This window comes from Macaca fascicularis, chromosome 3, assembly GCF_037993035.2.
Source record: "Macaca fascicularis isolate 582-1 chromosome 3, T2T-MFA8v1.1".
Lineage (NCBI taxonomy): Eukaryota > Metazoa > Chordata > Mammalia > Primates > Cercopithecidae > Macaca > Macaca fascicularis.
Window position 1 is genome coordinate 105585374 of NC_088377.1, and position 16426 is coordinate 105601799.

Below are 16426 nucleotides of genomic sequence, written 5' to 3' on the forward strand. Positions count from 1 at the left end.
GCGTCAGACTTTTAAAAGTCATCTCTGGGTTTCTCCTCTGTGAGTTTGCATTTTGGCTCTTGAAAGCCTTAGAAGCAGAGAAAATAGAAATTAAAGCTTCAGGCTGGGAGAGGAGGTGGCTTCATTAGGGCTGGGCCTGGGGAGCTGATGGATGCTGGAAGAGCTGGAGCCTCCCTTCCTGCTGGGCTGCTCTGGTCCCCAGCAACCACGCTGGGCTCTGGGCCACACTTCCCTCCCTCCATCACTGCCTGCTGCCTCCCAGCAGCTCCTGCCTGGTCTCCTTTTCCAGCCATCTCCCTTCCTGTATCATATAGTTGCTGTCTTGAATGTTCCCACATCTTGTATCCAACTCCTGTCCTGTGTCCATGGAGCCATGCTTGTAATTGCTTTGAGGGTCCACTTCCTGGCTGAGGGCTCCCTTATAAAGCATCCTGAAAATTCTGGCCATTTCTTTGACCACCCTGGAAAGGGATCTTGACTTGCCTTCCCTGCCAGTAGTGGGAGGAAAAAAAACATTTACGGAGCACCTGCCATCTGCTGAGTAGAGCGTGGGTCATTTAATGCAGGAACTCCCTGAACGTCACCCTCAGAGCAAATTCTCAAGTTTACAGATGTGGAAACTAAGCTTCAGGACTGGAGCAGCAGCTCAGCTAGGAAGAGACTGTGTTAGTCTGTTTGCAGTATTATAAGGAAATACCTGAGACTGGGTGATTTATACAGAAGAGAGGTTTAATTGGCTCATGGCTCTGCAGGCTGTACAGGAAGCATAGTGCCAGCATCTGCTCTTGGTGAGGCCTCTAGAAGCTTCCAGTCATGGAAAAAGGTGAAAGAGGAGCAAACATGTCACATGGCAGGAGCAGGAGCAAGAAAGAGTGAGGGGGAAGGTACCACACTCTTAACCAGTGTGAACTCACAGTGAAAACTCACTCATTATTGTACGGCGGGCACCAAGCCTTTCATGAGGGATCCAACCCCGTGACCCAGACACCTCCCACCAGGGCCCCCCTCTAGCGCCAGGGATCACATTTCAACATGAAACGTAGAGGGGACAAACATTAAATTGGAGATAGAGCGGGGAACCGACTCCGGGCCAACTCCAGGTGTTTGTGTTATACTGACCTGCCAGGTATGGGCAGAAGGGCGGCCTCACAGTAGAAATGGCTGGGGGGTTCAGCAAGCCCCTGAGTGAGGAGCGGGCGTTCTTCTCGACTGAGTGTGCAGCCTCTTCCCCTGCCTCCAGACTTGTTCCTTCGGGGCTGGCCCTTTCTGTTGAGGATATACGCCTCTGCCTCGGTGGCGTCCTGTTCTTGCTTTCATATTCCCTCCCCGCCCCCCACCTGGAAGAGCGAGGAGGCTACCCTTAGACAGATGTGTGAAGCAGACGAAGAACATCTGCTTGTTCATTTTCTCTTGGAAGAGCTTCTGCTCCATTTTCCCTGTCTTTGGGCATTGGCTCCTGGCCGGACTCGGGGAGAGGGTCTCATTCCAATCCTGCCCAGATTTATGTGATAAATCATTCGTTTATCCCCCAGCTGGGTGGATAGCACAGGGCTAGGCACCAATAAAAAGAGCAAGGTACTTTGTCCTTCAGGAGCTTACAGTCTGTCCAGAAGGCCTTTTTTTTAAATACAATTTTTTTTTGAACTGGGCAATCCATTCATGTGGTTTAAATGTCAAAAGGCCAAAAGAGAAAAGGTGAAAAGTCCCTCCTAGCCATCTCGTTCCCCACCCAAGAGGCGACCACTGCTAATAGCTTTCTGTGTCTCTAAAGTCATTCTGTCTGTGTTGCTCAGTGGTTCTCACAGGGCCCGAGAGGAAAGAAATCAGGACAAGTCGGGGAAGAACTGTCAAAGGGCACAGGGCGGCAGCCACGAGGAGAGTGAGATGGGCTTGGGGAGGACAGGCAGGCATGGATATTCTGATAAAGATTCCCAGAGGACTTGGGTATAACTTGCTTTTCCAGCCTCCATCTACTGGTCTGGTTAGATAGGCAAGATATTTACATAGCTAACCAGTATAGCAATACAAGAGTTAATGGAGATGAAGATTCAATTCCTAGTACAGCCCAAAGGTACCCTCACCCAGAGGAGGGAGACAGCAGCTATGGATGCTGTGGTCATGTGGGCCACTGTAAAAAGACCTGGGCTTCCCAGCTGTGACTTTGGTTACTGCCATCAACCTCTCTGAGGCTTTTTTTTTTTTTTTTTTAACTCTTCTGAAACCCTCAATTGAGAGTTTTAAATGTTTTTGTTTCATGAACTCCATTAGCAGTTGAAGAAACCCATGGGACCTCTTTAAATGCATATAATAAAATATATCAGGTTATACAGTAAACAAATCGCATTGGAGTTTGGCTGGTTTCTGCACTAGGTGGGTGCAGGAGAGCCCTGTGGCATGGTGATTTCTGTTCTGAGGAGGGCCAGGTGACCTTGAACTGTTCTGGGTCTGCACCTGAGAACTCTGTCCCCAGGGGACACCGGCTCTCCCCCTGGGGCTGCTTGGGGCCTGGTGGAGTTGACTCAGGGAGGAGATGGGGAAGAATTCCCTCCGGAGATTGCTTTTTCAGAAAGTCAAACAATGCATTTTCCCTGACGTGTAGCTTCTCCTCTGTCCCCATGGGGCCTCTCCTAACTAAAGATGATTAAATTTGTCCAGCATTTGGTTTCCAAAAGGTGGCAGCACTGTCCTGGGAAACAGAATCCCAGTGACTTGGGTGGAAGTGTTTGCTGCTAGGTGGATGATGCCTGCGGTTCTCGCAGCCCTGCCTTGGTAGCCCAGGGAAGGATTCCCAGCGGCCTGCATGAGCTGTGGCTGTGTGACACTTACGTTTCTGGTCACCCGAATCCTGGCCTTGGAGACAGTCTCCGTCCCTGGGGGAGCTTCTGTTCCCACCCAGGGCTCTCCTGCGCCCACCTAGTTCAGAAACTAGCCAAACACAGCGCTGCAGTGGGTCCACCCCACAGAGGCCTTTTGAAGGCAGCGACTCAGCAAGCGTCTCAGGACTGCCCTGTCATCGGATATAGCAGGCAGTTGCCCGCCCGCCTGCGTAGACGGCTGCCCCTCTCTTTTGGTGTTTGAGGTGGGGGTTCTGGAGGGAGGTGGGCATTTTAAGCAGTGGAGTCTTGAGTGGTCTAGGCTGAGCTTTTTCTTTTCGAACAATTTCACATTGGCTAGGAGCAGTGTCAGGTGTTCAGTGGACTCTGTGTAGGGCAGGTAGGAGGGCTGTGATTTCCAATCCAGCAGAGTCACATCCGACTCCGAAAGGCGGCAGTTGTGGGGTCGTCACCAGGCGGTGATGCGTCTGACGTGTGTCTAGCTGGGAGGAGCCCATAGCTGTAAGTGAGGGCACAGACAGACGTTCAAGGATCTGCTAGAAGATAGAACTTTGAGCAATAGAAGGAAGAGACCACTGGAAAGGGAACAGTATGTTCTGACTGGTGGTTACAATGGCTTTTATCTTTAAAGTCTTTGCCTGTGGGACCAAGGCATGCAATCCTTTAGGAAGATCGCATCTGCTATGCACCCTTTTTTGATCCAAGCTGCGGATCCTCCATTTCCCCCGTCTTCCGTGTCTTCTGTCTTTCACACGTGGATGCACAAATACATATGTACACATTCATTCAAGCAAATAGAGGGGAAAACCCCACAAGTTTTATTTACTCATTTATTCCAAAAATATTTCCTGAGCTCTTCCTATACACTAGGCACTGATCCTGGCCCTGAGATATGCAGTCAATAGGATGGCACACTCGCCACCTCCATAGGGTTTATATTCTCCATGGGGGAGGCAGGCCATGAGCAGATGAAGGAATGAGCTAGAAAAATATCCAATGGAAATGTGGTCTCCAGAGAAGTGATCTCAGGGTGTGATAGCATGATGGGGGTGCAGGGAACGCTTCCCCGAGGAGGTGACCAGTGAGTCAGTGAAATGTGGCTGTCAGGGAACGCGTGCCGAGGCCTCGGGGTGGGCACACAACTGGCATTTTTAAGGCATAGTGAGAAGGCTGGAAGGTAAAGTCAACAGGGGGCAGGGCAGATCACACGGGGCCTGGGAGAGCAGTGGACATGGGATATAGCCATCCAAGGCTTTGAAGAAGGGAGTGATGTGGAAAAGTACCTCTGACTCAATTCAGTGCCCCATAATTCCCACGCAGGGCACACACTGTGGCTTTGTTTTGTGAGCCTCACAGAGGGACACGGGAAGGTGGGTGGAGCCAGCCAGTGTTTGTGTGGCATTTAACTCTGTGCTTGGCACACCCCAATGGCTCACTGCATGCGTCTCATCTAAACCCTGACGCAACCCCATGAGGAGGGGGGCCCTGTTACTAACAGTTCATCCACGAGGAAACCTAGGTACAGAGGTGGTTCTTCACTGGGCTTGCCCAGTGGGAGGGCAGAGCCGAGATCTGAACCCCAGCCCTGCAGGCTCCAAGGTCCCCGTTTCCCATTCCTTCCTGGAAATGGAGTCTCTGGGCAGCTTTGTGGTTGTTATCAGTCTATTTTTATCATGTGTGAGACACTGTTATAATTTGAATTTCATTAACCAGTACTAAGATTGAACCCGTTTTTCCTACGTCTTATCTATTTTTTATTGTGGTAAAATAGATGAGACAAACATTTACTGTTGTAACCATTTTTAAGTGTAAAATTCAGTGGCATTAAATATATTCACCCTGTTGTGCCGTCATCTCTACTCTCCACTTCTAGAACTTCTTCATCACCTCAAATAGGAACTCTGCAGCCATCAGGCAGTGACTCTCCTTCTCCCGCCCTGCAGCCCCGGTAAACTCCAATCTGCTTTCTGTCATTATGAATTTGCCTATTCCAGATATTTCATATGAGGAACCATACAATCAATATTGTTCATTTGTCCCTGGAGTATGTCACTTGGCATAATGTCTTCAAGGTTCACCCATGTTGCAGCAGATGTCAGAACTTCACTTCTGTGTTTTTTGAGACGGAGTTTCGCTCTTGTTGCCCAGGCTGGAGTGCAGTGGCATGATCTTGGCTCACCGCAACCTCCACCTCCCAGGTTCTAGCGATTCTCCTGCCTCAGCCTCCTGGGTAGCTGGGACTACAGGCATGCGCCACTACGCCTGGCTAATTTTGTATTTTTAGTAGAGACAGGGTTTCTCCATGTGGGTCAGGCTGGTCTCGAACTCCTGACCTCAGGTGATCTGCCTGCCTTTGCCTCCCAAAGTGCTGGGATTACAGGCATAAGCCACTGTGCCCGGCCCAACTTCATACTTTTTATGGCTATATGATACCTCATTATATGACTATAGCACATTTCGTTTCTCCATTCATCTGTTGACGGACGTGCAAGTTGTTTCTACTCTGGGCAGGTGATTACACTGAGATGGGACTGTCCTAGCTACTCACGCCAGTTCCAGGGCTACTTTCTGAAGCCCAGAGAATCGGAGTCTGTCTAGGATGGGTGACCCAGCACGTGTGTGGTCAGGGATGGGTGCTGAGCTTTTCAAGGTAATTAACCTCTTAAAAAAAATACCAGCATGGATACCATCATTTTTCTTGTGCTGTCACCAACTCTAATTTGGTTCTTTTCCTGTCCATTTCATAGAATCATAGCATTGAATGAGATCTCCAGAGAAGTTATTTCATCATTTGCTTCTAAGCATGAAATTACCTCCTGTAAATAAACATTTAGTCTGTTCTTGAAAGTTTGTAGAATTTTAAGTGGCTGGGTGGGAGCCCCAAATCTCTGCTGAGTGACTCTGGACAGGCCATGCATAACCAGCCTCAGTTTCCCCATGTGTAAAAAGACATCGAGCCCCTTCTAAGAGATGAAACATCTTTCCTAGACAGGTTAAGAAATTTCCTCTTAGTTCAGATCTAATTTCCTTCTGGCTACTCGTACTTTAGGCCTATTCCTTTCTCCATGAGAAGCAATTGGTCACCATTCCTCCCATCATAATCCTGTGTTCCCTGAGCCACGGCTGTGATGTCTGACATCCCTCAGCTCTGATTAAAGAACAAAGTGGAGTTCCCAGGGCCTAAGGCACATGGATTCAGTTTCCTTCCTGGTTAGTTTTCTTTTCTTTTCCTTTTTTTTTTTTTGTTTTTGAGATGGAGTCTTGCTCTGTTGCCCTGGCTGGAGTGCAATGGCACGATCTCAGTTCATTGTAACCTCCGCCTCCCAGGTTCAAGTGATTCTTGTGCCTCAGCCTCCTGAGTAGCTAGGATTACAGGCGTGCACCACCACGCCTGGCTAATTTTTGTATTTTTGGCAGAGACAGGGTTTCACCATGTTGGCCAGGCTGGTCTCGAACTCCTGATCTCAAGTAATCTGCCTGCCTCAGCCTCCCAAAGTGCTGGGATTACAGATGTGAGCCACCGCACCTGGCCCTGGTTGATTTTCTTTTCTTCTCTTTGACAACGGGTGCTGCTGTTTGACTGAAAGCCCCCTTCCCTCTAGCATCTAGCCTGGGCCCCCAGAGGCCTGGCAGCTCTGAGGTGGCCTCAAGAGAGTTTGGTTTATGCCTTTCCAGGTGACCTGTCCCCTCTTTCATCACCAGGAAATCAGCAAAGCCTCGCTGTCACCTGCTCACTCCTCAGCTGCCTGCTGTGCAAGAGGAAATTTACACGACCCCAGTGTCCCCTGAGGCACTAGGCCACTCACAGCCATTTTTCTTTTTCAGAACAATAAATCTGAGAAACCCTGTGCTCCAGCAGGTGCTGGAGGGAAGGAATGAGGTCCTGTGTGTTTTGACACAGAAGATCATGACGGTGCAGAAGTGTGTGATCTCCGAGCACACGCAGGTCGAGGAGAAGTGTGGTGGCATCGTGGGCATCCAGACCAAGATGGTGCAGGTGCGTGCGGCTGGGCTGCCCTGTGGTCACGGCTGGGCAGTCATGGAGACCTTGGTCGGGGGCCTCTTTGGGTGGTGTCTTCATTAGTCAGGACTCTTTCTGTAGCAAGTTAACAGAAACCCAACTCACACTGGCTTAAACGAGCAAGAGTGTATTGGCTCATGTAGCTGAAACACTTGGGGAAATTGGCTCCAGTCACTGCTGGATCCAGGCCTTGAGGATATAGGGAGCCACCTTCCCTGGGTCGATCCCCTCTCGGATGGGCTGTCCCTACGGTGCTGGCAGCTCCAGGCTTGCTCCTGATTTGCTGCAACTCCAGGTGTGAGGGGGCCTAGGACCCAGTCTCACCAGACCACCCCGGGATGTGTTCATTCCTGAATCAGGGCAGGGCCGCAGGCATTCGAATGGGCCGGGCGGGCCCATGTCAGATGCTTTCCCTGTAGGCGGCAGATGTTTCCACCAAGAAAAATGGACACACAGGCACTGACCAGGCCAAATGCAAGAGAATCCCTAGAGCCTCTCAGAGCTGGGGCTCTCACAGTGATTACTTGGAATTAGCTGCTGCAAATCCTTTGTGGGTTGAGTTAGGGCAGGTAAGATCTAGCTATCTCTACATAGATTCTTCTGGATTAAGGTTATTGACAGTCTTACCAAGCTGATCCATGAGCCAGTACTAAACTTCAATGGACTAGGTGGCTGTCAACCCCAAACTCTTTCTCCTCCAGCTTGCCATGGTGGCTGATATTTTCTTAGAGATTGACTTCTTGGGATGACTTTTGGCTTTTTCTAAGGAACCCTGAAAGTTGTATTTGGAAGGAGCTGGAGGTAGAGGTCTGGGGCCAGCACTCTTGCTGGGGTGGGGCTGGATAGCAGCAGCGAGGGAGGTGCCGATGGGAGATGGCTCAGGCTGGCCCTGCCAGTGCTCCTGCCACAGTCACTTCCTGCCAGAGTTTTGGAGCCTTTGAGAGTCAGGAGGCCGGCTGCCATTTCCCCACCCAAAGCAACACACTCTGACCAGGATCAAGTTGCTAAGAAAAGTTCTCTGATTGCCAGTGTTTGGCCAACAAATAGATTATCATCTTCCTCTCACCAGGACATCGTGGGAAGGGGTCCTGTTTGTGAGAGCGTTTAAAGGCGGGAGCTTTGGTGCCTGACTTCTTAGCATTTCCTGCCTCTCCTCCCTCCGGCCTCTCCCCACTTCCGTCTCTGTTCCTGGTTTTATCAGCACTGTGCACCATCTACAGGGGTCCGGAGTGATATGCATGGGGCAGGGGGCCCTCTCAGCTAGGTTCTCCCAGTCCAACTTTGCTACTGTTTAAGGTTTTCATTAGGATTTCAGTTGTTTCCATAATCTGTGATGGAGGGAACTGGGAGGTGATCTTATGTATTGTATGATCTTTGCACAGCACTGTAGACCTAACTTCACTGTATCCCACACTCTGGAATCTCGCTTTGATGCCACCAGGTTGGCCATTTACTTGGGAATATGTGTAGTGATGCCAACAAAGATTGAATCCCCCATCCCCCATGCTGGCTGGCTCCTCTGTTCCACTCAGTTCTGTGGACATTGCTCAGCATCTGTTATGTGCAAGACATGAGGCTGGCTGCAGTGGGGAACAGAGCAGCAGGGAGAGCCCAAGTGCACAGGTGGGAGTGTGTGCGCTTTTGCCCACAGGTGTCAGCGACGGAGGATGGGAATGTCACCAAGGACTCCAGCGTGGTGCTGGAGATCCCAGCTGCCACCACCATTGCCTACGGTGTCATTGAGTTATACGTGAAACTGGACGGCCAGTTCGGTGAGTGCCACCTCCTGTGGTGCTGAGGGATCCCCAGCGGAGAGACTCGACTGCTTTGCAGAGGACTCAACTGCTTTGGAGACTGTGGGAAGAGAGGGAAAGAGGTCTGAAGAGGACAGACTGTCCCATGACATGGTCCCTGGACATGTGGGCTGTGCTGGGGGAGAGGCGTGGCGAGGGATGCCTGGAGCAATGCCACCCTCTCCCCCAGCATTGGTGTGGGGTGAGTTCCACCAGCATGGTAGAGGGCTGAGCTGTGCCCTCTGGGCATCAACCTGGGCTCTGCGTCAGACACACTGGGCATCAACCCTGGTGCCATGATGTCCTATGAGGTCTCAGGCAAGTTGCTGAATCTTGCTGAGTCTTGGCTTCCCCGTCCCTGGAAGGTGAAGGGCATTTCTTCACAGGGCTGTGTGAAGATTTAATGAGATGAGGCCTATGAAGCGCCTGGCACAGTGGCCATTTATTAACTCCTCCACCTTTGCTATTAATAGCATTATCACCATTATTGTCATCCCACCTCCTTTCCCCAAGTACGAAGCCAGACATGCTGAACTTGACTTTCCTCTGCTGATCACGAGTGTGTTCAAAGCGCGGAGACCCTGCCGTTGTCAGGGAAGAAATTCCCAGCTTTGGTTCAGTGAGTGTCTGCTCATTTTAGGTGCTCACAGCCCCTTCCCTCCTCATGTTCCCAATGAGAAGAGGTTGTGTTCACTCATGAAAGCAGTGTGACCGCTCCTTAGGGACATAAGTGGGTAAATGTAACATAATAAATCGTGAAGTTTTTTAGGTATGACAATGGTACTATAGTTATATTTATAAAAATGAGTCATCCTGTCTTTGAGAGATGTACACTGAAACATTCACGAATGAAATGGTAAGATGTCTGTGGTGTCTGTGGTTTGCTTCAAAAATAATATGAGTGGAGCATAAAGGGTGTGAGCGTGGGCAGCTGCTGAGGGAAGGAGGCGTGGCTGAGAGGGGACAGTGGCTGAAGCTGGCCGATGGGCACATGCTGGTTCACGCTCCTCCTCTCTATTCCTATGCAGTTTGACATTTTCTGTAACAGCAGTTTTTAAAAGTGCCGTGATAGACCATGCACATGCCTGCTGCTGCCTCCCGCTCCTCCCCCATTTGTGGAAGGGGGGCAGTCTCCCGTGAGACAGCTCCTGCCCTCGCTAAGCCCACATGAATCACGATGCCGTTCAGCGACCACTAGAGGGACCCGAACAGAACGCTTAGTGTCCTCCTGTGCCGCTGTCCACAAGCTGAAGGGTGTTTGAGGATCCCTAGGAGAAACAGGCGAGGCACAGAAGGAGTGCACGGAGCCTCCCTCTCTCATTCTGCAAATGAAGCAGCCTGCATTTTAGGGTAGTGAAATGATTTATCTGAGGTGACAGAAAGAGAAAGTGTCAGTTTGAAGCAATTGGTCAAAGAGGTCGGTCAGGGACCAAGAAATGCTGAGAATACCTTCCTTGAGGCCCATAGTTCCAAATTTGTGTCCTCTGGGGCATTTTCCTTATTATTGTCATCTTACTCTTTCTCTTTGAAAAGACTTGTCTTCCAAAAAAATTGCATCATGAAGATGATCAAATTGTTCTTCTAGTCTCTGTTATCTGTATGTGGTAAGTAGGGTCACCACCTGCACTTTTGGGGTTCTAGTCCCCCTACGTCTGCCTTTGTGGTCCTGTTCAGTCTTACTGATGGCCAGCGGTGAATGTGTCACTTCCCCGTAGCTTACTGAGGTATGATTGACACACAAAAACTATGTATGTTTAAGATGTCCAAGCGATGATTCAATAGACATGGACATTGTGACGGGATTACTACTGAGTCAAGCTAATGAACACATCTATCACCCAGCATAGTTACCCTTTGCATGTGTGTGGTGAGGACACTTATTGTCCACCCTCTCAGCAAGTCTCAAGTAAACACTGCAGTACTATTGGCTACAATCACCATGCTAGATCCCCAGAACTTACCAGCTTACAACTGGAGGTTTGCATGCTTTGACATCTCCCCATTTCTCCCAGAGCCTAGTGCCTGGCAACCACCATTCTATCCCCTGCTTCTGTGAGTTCAGCTTTTTTCAGTTCCATGTACAAGACCATGTAGTATGCGTCTTTCTGTGCCTGGGTGATTTCACTTAGCATACTGTCCTCCGGGTTCATCCAGGTTGGCACAAATGACAGGCTTTCCTTCTTTTTCGTGGCCAAAGAGTATTCCATTGTGCCAATACATCCTTTTCTTTATCTATTCATCCATCAACAGGCAGTTATGTTATTTCTGTATCTTGGCTATAGTGAAGGATGTGTCACTTCTGTAAGGCCTTCTGAAATCTTGGCACACACCTGAGGATGCCCATGAATGCTCTGCGGACGCTTCGGTGGCGGGGACCCAGACCTGGGCTGCCACTCTAGGCGGTGGTCCCCATGCCAGCTTCCTCCTGTTTGTCCCAGGAGGTGACCAGACCCTGCCCTGACGCAGCTCTGTCGGGGTGGCCTTTCTTTCTCAGATGGGGTTTGAAAGACACACAGCCTTGTCTGGCAGGGCTCTCCTGTTTGCATTTCAATTTCAGGCTTTTATCTTTTCCAGCTTCCGTTGTCTTTGAAAATAAACTCCTCTTTGTGCTGCTGAGAAGAGGTACCCTGGGGATATCTCGGCCTTCCCTTGGCTCGTTCCCTGCTCTGGCCTAGGAGGCAGCTCCGTGGCTCCTTCCTACGACAGCTTGGTGGTCAGGCCATCGTTCTGGGTGACTCACTGCCTGATTTTAAACCAGTTCTGCTATTTCTTTTCTTTTTTTGCCCATCTATTTCCTGTTGCTTTTGCTACAGAATGTTCTGATACAGCTTCATAGACATAAACCTGCAGTGCTTGGAAGGGCCCTTGAGAAGACATGCCTGCCCTCTCTCCCTACCTTCCTGGTGGGATTGCATTTGACAGGGATCCTGGTTGTCTTTTGAAAACTCGAAGGGAGGCAGACTCCATCTGCATCCTGGCCAGGTGCTTCAGCCATACCAGCTGCAACGAGACCCCTTCCTTCACCCACATCTCCCCTCTCGGGAGACACTTACGCCCAATCAGAAACACCCTTTCATCCTCTTGACCTTCCGCCTTGCATTTTTATACATCTTGGCATTTGCTGGTGTCCTTCAGCACCAACTTCCAATTGAATGCCTTGTGGGCATGAACCTGTGTTTCCCACGCTGCACCTGAATCTGTGCACATCTCCCCACTGGCCCTAACACCATCTCCTTGCTTCCCCACCTCGCTTTCCTTAAAGACAGGGCCTTGCTCTGTGACCGAGGCTAGAGTGCAGTGGCGGGATAATAGCTCACTGCAACCTTGAACTCTGGGCTCAAGCAGTTCTCCCACTTTGGCCTCCCAAGCAGCCAGGACTACAGGGGCTTTGCCACAGACTCGCAACTGGCTACTCTGATTATTTCCTGTTTCATCCTAGCAGTGTAGCTAATGGGATTGTTTTAAAATTGATCACTTCACTCACCTGCTCAGAGACCCTTCGGTGGCTCTCTGTCCTAAGAATGCAGTCTGCACCATGTCACACCTTATGGGCCAGCCCAGCATGGGTCTCATGCCTTCCCTCTGGTCACAGCGCCACTTGCCCCGTGATCTCACTGAGGTCTGGGGCATGCCACGCCCTCTCCCACCCCCAGGCCTGCTGCGCCTCTCTCTGGGCATGCTCTCTGCCTCTTTTGCTCCTGCCCAACCATCAGATGGCTTTTCTGGTTCTCCTTCCCTGTGATGGGGTTCAGGACATGCAACCCTAAGATATTTTAAAGTGAAGGAATTTGAAAAGATGACAGAAGCAGGAAGGTCACTGTGACCTTCCCCTCACCCTTCTCCCTGTAGCAGGTCATGAAACTTCGGAAGGGTTTTCCAACCTTCCCCTGACACAGGTTACAGACCCTCAGCGGAGAGGTGCCCTCCCTCTGCCTGGAGGAAAGCAGCAGCCGTGTCTCCAGACACAGGACACAGAGAGGTGAAGAGACAGGCCTTGCTGAGTTCCCAGATGAATGGCCTTTCCATCATATGCTCTGCCCTGCCACATTTCTCCACCACTGTCCCTCAAACCTAGCATAAAAGTACTCAGCTTTAACTATTTCTTCACATGTTCATTTCTTATGAAGGCTTCCATGTCATGTAAAACTGCTATTCAGTAAACTTGCATGCTTTTCTTGATTTTTTTTTTTTTTTTTTTTTTTTTGAGACAGAGTTGCACTCTTGTTGCCCAGGCTGGAGTACAATGGCACGATCTTGGCTCACTGCAACCTCTGCCTTCTGGGTTCAAGCGCTTCTCCTGCCTCAGCCTCCCGAGTAGCTGGGATTACAGGCGCCCACCACGCCAGCTAATTTTGTATTTTTAGTAAAGACAGGTTTTCTCCATGTTAGTCAGGCTGGTCTTGAACTCCCAACCTCAGGTGATCCGCCTGCCTCGGGCTCCCAGTGTTGGGATTATAGGTATGAGCCACCGTGCCTGGCCTCTCTTGTTAATCTGTCTGTTGTGATAGCGACCTCAGTCTTGAACCTAGGGTGAGCAGAAGGGAAGACGTTTTTCCTCCCCTCCACCCGCTGGCCACTCTGGCCTCAGCCCTGGTCAACCCGTCCCCACTCTTAACCACACTCATCGTCAAGGCCTGGTTTGTAGTCCTTTGTATCTGTGGCTGTGAGCACAGGGCCTGGTATAGGGGATTTTAAAGATTTACATTGTTGCATATTTGCTGGCTGGCTGGGGATGGATAGATGAAAAGAATGAATGAATTGGTAGCGTCCTCAGGAGCTGTGCATGGATGAAGGTGAGAGTGTGGTTGGCGCTGTGGATTCTTAAAATGCCAGTTGGTTCCACATTATTTTGGGGACCTGGCAGGGCTTCTGGCAGAATTTGAGGCTGTGTGAATGGTCAAGGCTCCTGCCCTCAGGGAACAAAGTTATGACTTAGGTGCTGGTTCACACTCTGCACCCCAGTGGCTAAGTGCAAAGTGTGGAGGAGCAGGGGCACCCTGAATGCTGGTGAGTGTGGGCCAGTTGGGTAAAGCCAGGGATTGTTTCCTTTGTCTTTAGATGGCCATTCTTCTTTTCTTTTCCATTCTATCTTTACGAGCATCATTAATGCCCACAAGCAAATGAAAATATGTGCTAATACTCATGCCTTCTACATTTCAGCAAATACGGTGCCCTGCCACATTTTTATTCCATAGCCTTTGCTTACGTACACAAGTTAGTAAATAGAATCATATAGAAAACCCTAATTCTTGAGCTCACTTACTGTTTCTGCTTAGTAAGGACATACTAAATTACATTTTTATCTACACCTTAGATACCTTAGCTGGGTTCTCAAATTTGGAAGTGTTTGAGAAAACATTTCTTTCCTTTTTTTTGAGACAGGGTCTCGCTCTGTTGCCCAGGCTGGAGTGTGGTGGTGCGATCTTGGCTCACTGCAACCTCCGCCTCCAGGTCTCAAGGGATCCTCCTACCTTAGCCTCCAGAGTAGCTAGGATTACAGGCGTGCGTGACCACGCCCAGCTTATTTTAAATTTTTTTGTAGAGACGGGGTCTCGCTATGTTGCTGCTCTCAAACTCCTGAGCTCAAGCAGTCTGCCTGTCTCAGCCTCCCAAAGTGTTGGCATTACAGGCATGAGCCACCATGCCTGGCCCTTTTTATTATTTAAAAAACTTTATTGCCTAGAGCGGTGGCTCACACCTGTAATCCCAGCACTTTGGGAGGCTAAGGCAGGTGGATCACTTGAGGTCAGCCTGGCCAACATAGTGAAACCCCGTCTCTACTAAAAATACAAAAATTAGCCAGGTGTGGTGGCAGGCGCCTATAATACCAGCTACTCGGGAGAGTGAGAGAGGAGAATCGCTTGGACCCAGGAAATGGAGATTGTAGTAAGCCGAGATTGCACCACTGCACTCCAGCCTGGATGACAGAGCAAGACTCCTCAAAAAAACAAAAAACCACCAAAACAAAAAAAACTTTTTATTATGGACATTTCCCACATGTTCAAAAGTAGAGATAATAAGGTAGTGAGCTCCCATGTGCCCACCATCCAGCTTCAGTGACTAGGGCAATTCATGTTTTAGCCATAACTTCACCATCTCCTTCCTCTCCTGCTGGATTATTTTGAAGCAAATCCTAGGCATTATATTGTTTCATCTATAAATATTTTAGTAGCTTGAAATATGGCTTTTGAAAAAAAGACTAGTTTTGCCTTCATAGAAATAGATTCATAGAGAATGTATTCTTTTGTGTTTGCCATTGTTCACTCACCATGTTTGTGAAATTCATTCATATAACTGCAGACATCAGTATTTCATTTTTTATTGCTGTGTATTATTCCATGTATTAATACAGAAACACTGATTTCTTAAAAACATACTCATATAACTACTTGGCCACCTAAATGTATTGGCAATAATTTTTAAATATGATCAGTGTTCAGATTTTCCTAGTTGTTTTATGCATGTCAGGTTTCATTTGTCTGTTTAGAATCAGTTTGTTCAAATCAGGATAAAATAATATTTCCAATGTTTTAAGGATTGCATCTGGCCTGTTCACAGACTATGTATTAGGGAGCTTTATGTAAGAACAGCCATTTCTCTATTTGTTGGAAGTGGCTGGGCTTTTGGTCAAGCAACATAGTGTGTGTAGGGATTGAGTTTTATGGGGAAGATGGATGGGTCCTCTGCTCCACTCTAAGTTAGGTCTAAGATGTGCCATCAAGGCTGGGCTGACCCTGTCCAGACTTGTTGGCACATCTTAGACTCAACTTTATGTAACTTGTCCTCTTCTTCTGCACTACAGAATTCTGCCTTCTCCGAGGGAAACAAGGTGGCTTCGAGAACAAGAGGAGAATTGACTCTGTCTACCTGGACCCCCTGGTCTTTCGAGAGTTTGCATTCATAGACATGCCAGATGCTGCGCATGGGATATCTTCCCAGGATGGACCACTAAGTGTTTTAAAGCAAGGTATTGCTAGTAGGGCAGGAGTGGACAGTTGAGGGCCCACTGAGCTCTGTATCCCAAGAGGTGGTTTGGCCTTCAGCATCAGTGACCCCTCAGTGACTCTCAGAAAACATGAGAAGAGAGGTGATACCACCGAGGCCCAGTCCACTTGGCAGGACTCACCTCGGTTGGATCTTAGGGAGCCCCAGGTTGTGGGTGCTGTATTTTAGGAAGGGAGGGGAGAATGACCCTCCACAGGGCAGGGGTTGGAGACTGAGGTAGTCAGGGGCTTGGCATTTTTCTTTCATTGTAAGCACAGAAGCCCTGTTGACTACTAAGAAAAGCTCATCAGCTGTGAGGATGGAGAACCCAAGTTTTGCATCTGTTTTGTTATATTCTGGGCTTCATTGTCAAGACAAGCAATGCTTTGTCAGCCTTGCAAAATGCTCTCTTGGAGGCTCTTTATCCACATGGCATGGGCTGCATGGCGCCAAAGAGGAAGAGGGGCCATGCCCAGGATGTGCCTGCAGCAATTCCTTTTGCTCCTCACAGCATATGGTGCTTTAGAAAGCTGGTTTCTTTTGTGGGGGGTGTGGGGGCGCAGCGTATAGGAGGAGATAGGCAAGGAAAAGGGGACACAAATAGGTGAGAGCTTAGCACAAAGAGCTAGGAACCGCTCAGGTTAGGGGTAGGGTTAGGGTCGCTCCGGCTTGGAGGGTAAGCACAGAAGTCCTGGTGACTACATCCGTGGAGCTTTGATGAGTCCCAAACCAGGGGATGCTTTTGTAGCAAAAATGTCAATATTTGAAGAAAAGACAACAAAGGCCCAATTTTA

The 16426-nt window shown here is 49.3% G+C and overlaps 1 protein-coding gene across 11 annotated transcripts in view; it reads left to right on the forward strand.

Annotated features, from left to right (window-relative positions):
• Positions 1 to 16426, forward strand: part of GSDME (gasdermin E) — a 60302-nt gene that overhangs the window by 33084 nt on the left and 10792 nt on the right. For 10 of the 11 annotated variants that reach the window (XM_045388933.2, XM_005549963.4, XM_045388932.2 and 7 more), the window contains 3 exons: positions 6660 to 6831; positions 8507 to 8627; positions 15451 to 15615. In XM_045388933.2, the coding sequence (XP_045244868.2) occupies positions 6660 to 6831; positions 8507 to 8627; positions 15451 to 15615 (458 nt within the window). Of the gene's footprint in view, positions 1 to 6659; positions 6832 to 8506; positions 8628 to 12934; positions 13107 to 15450; positions 15616 to 16426 lie in introns of those variants that run through there. The other variant, XM_074035347.1, reaches the window with a different exon arrangement.